This window comes from Chaetura pelagica, unplaced genomic scaffold, assembly GCF_000747805.2.
Source record: "Chaetura pelagica isolate M959 unplaced genomic scaffold, ChaPel_1.0 scaffold793, whole genome shotgun sequence".
Classification (NCBI taxonomy): Eukaryota; Metazoa; Chordata; class Aves; order Apodiformes; family Apodidae; genus Chaetura; species Chaetura pelagica.
The window spans coordinates 12,928-14,287 of record NW_009952818.1 but is presented as its reverse complement, the minus strand read 5'-3'; the positions used below and the strand labels follow the sequence as shown (position 1 = coordinate 14,287).

Sequence of the window (1,360 nt, the reverse complement as noted above, 5' to 3'; positions counted from 1 at the left end):
CCCCGGGCCCGGGGCCCCCAGCCGGGGGCGGGCGGGGGGGACACCGGGAGAGCCCCCGACGGTGACCACGGCGGGGTCCAGGGAGGTGACGGTCAAGGTGGTGTCCTGCCAGCCGTACAGCTCCAGCGGGGCCAGCGTGCGGTCGGAGAAGGACAGCCAGACAGACAGCGTGGCCTCCTGCCAGGAGGGGGTGTCACCAAGGGAGGGGGGACACCGGGATGTCAGCGAGGGAGGGGTGTCACCAAGGGAGGGGTGACACTGGGATGTCAGGGAGGGAAGGGTGTCACCAAGGTAGAGGTGACACCAAGGTAGGGGTGACACTGGGATGTCAGCAAGGGAGGGGTGTCACCAAGGTAGGGGTGACACCAAGGTAGGGGTGACACTGGGATGTCAGCAAGGGAGGGGTGTCACCAAGGTAGGGGTGACACCAAGGGAGGGGTGACACTGGGATGTCAGGGAGGGCGGGGAGACACCAAGGAAGGGGTGATACCAGGATGCCAGGGAGGGAGGTGTGTCACCAAGGTAGGGGTGACACCAAGGTAGGGGTGACACCAGGATGTCAGCAAGGGAGGGGTGTCACCAAGGGGGGTGACACCGGGGAGGTTAAATGAGGGTGGGGTGACAGTGGGGACAGGGGTGACAGCAGGGTCGGGGGGAGACACAGAGGAAGGAGTGAAACAGGGGTGGGAGGGTTAAACAAGAGTGGGCGTGACACCAGCGAGAGGGGTGACACCAGAGTGACTGTAACATTGGGATGTCACCAAGGGGTGTGACATGGGGGTAGAGGTGACATAAGAGTAGGGGTAACACTGGAGAGCGGGGTGACACCAAGGAGCAGGTGTTGCCCACAGGGTGACCCTACTAAGGTAGGGATGACATTAGGGTGGAGGTGACACCAGGATGTCACCAAGGCAGGGGAGCGGGTGACACTGGGGTGAGACCAGGAAAGGGGGTGACACCGGGATGTCACCAAGAGAAGGGGACATGAGGAGGAGGTGTGACAACAGGGAGGGGTTGACAACAGGGAGGGGTGTGACACAGGGCTCCCCCCCCAGCACCCCACCCCTCTCACCTGCTTGGGGGCCCGCAGGGTGGCTGTCCCCTGGGCGGTGACAGTGACCAGGCCCGGGTGAGCCGGCTGTGCCCGCAGGGACAGGGACAGCCCCGACACCACCTGTCCCCGCAGCTCTGTCACCGTCACCTTCTCCTCCGACACCACCAGCGTCTGCTCCCCCAGCAGGGAGGCGGAGAGGGGGGAGCGCACCTGGGGACACGGGGGCACCTCCTCAGCCTCTGTGCCACCCCTCTGGCCCCCTAGCCCCCCATGTTCCTCCCTTGCCCCACCGGACCCCCTGCAGCC

General features: G+C 65.4%; 1 protein-coding gene across 1 annotated transcript in view; it reads right to left on the bottom strand.

Annotated features, from left to right (window-relative positions):
- The window catches only part of TMEM132A (transmembrane protein 132A), a gene marked incomplete at its 5' end in the record, with an annotated part of 21,682 nt that overhangs the window by 7,659 nt on the left and 12,663 nt on the right, over positions 1–1,360 (bottom strand). The window contains 2 exons of the mRNA XM_009995102.1: positions 45–177; positions 1,073–1,352. Coding sequence (XP_009993404.1) covers positions 45–177; positions 1,073–1,352 — 413 coding nt within the window. The remainder of the gene's footprint in view (positions 1–44; positions 178–1,072; positions 1,353–1,360) is intronic.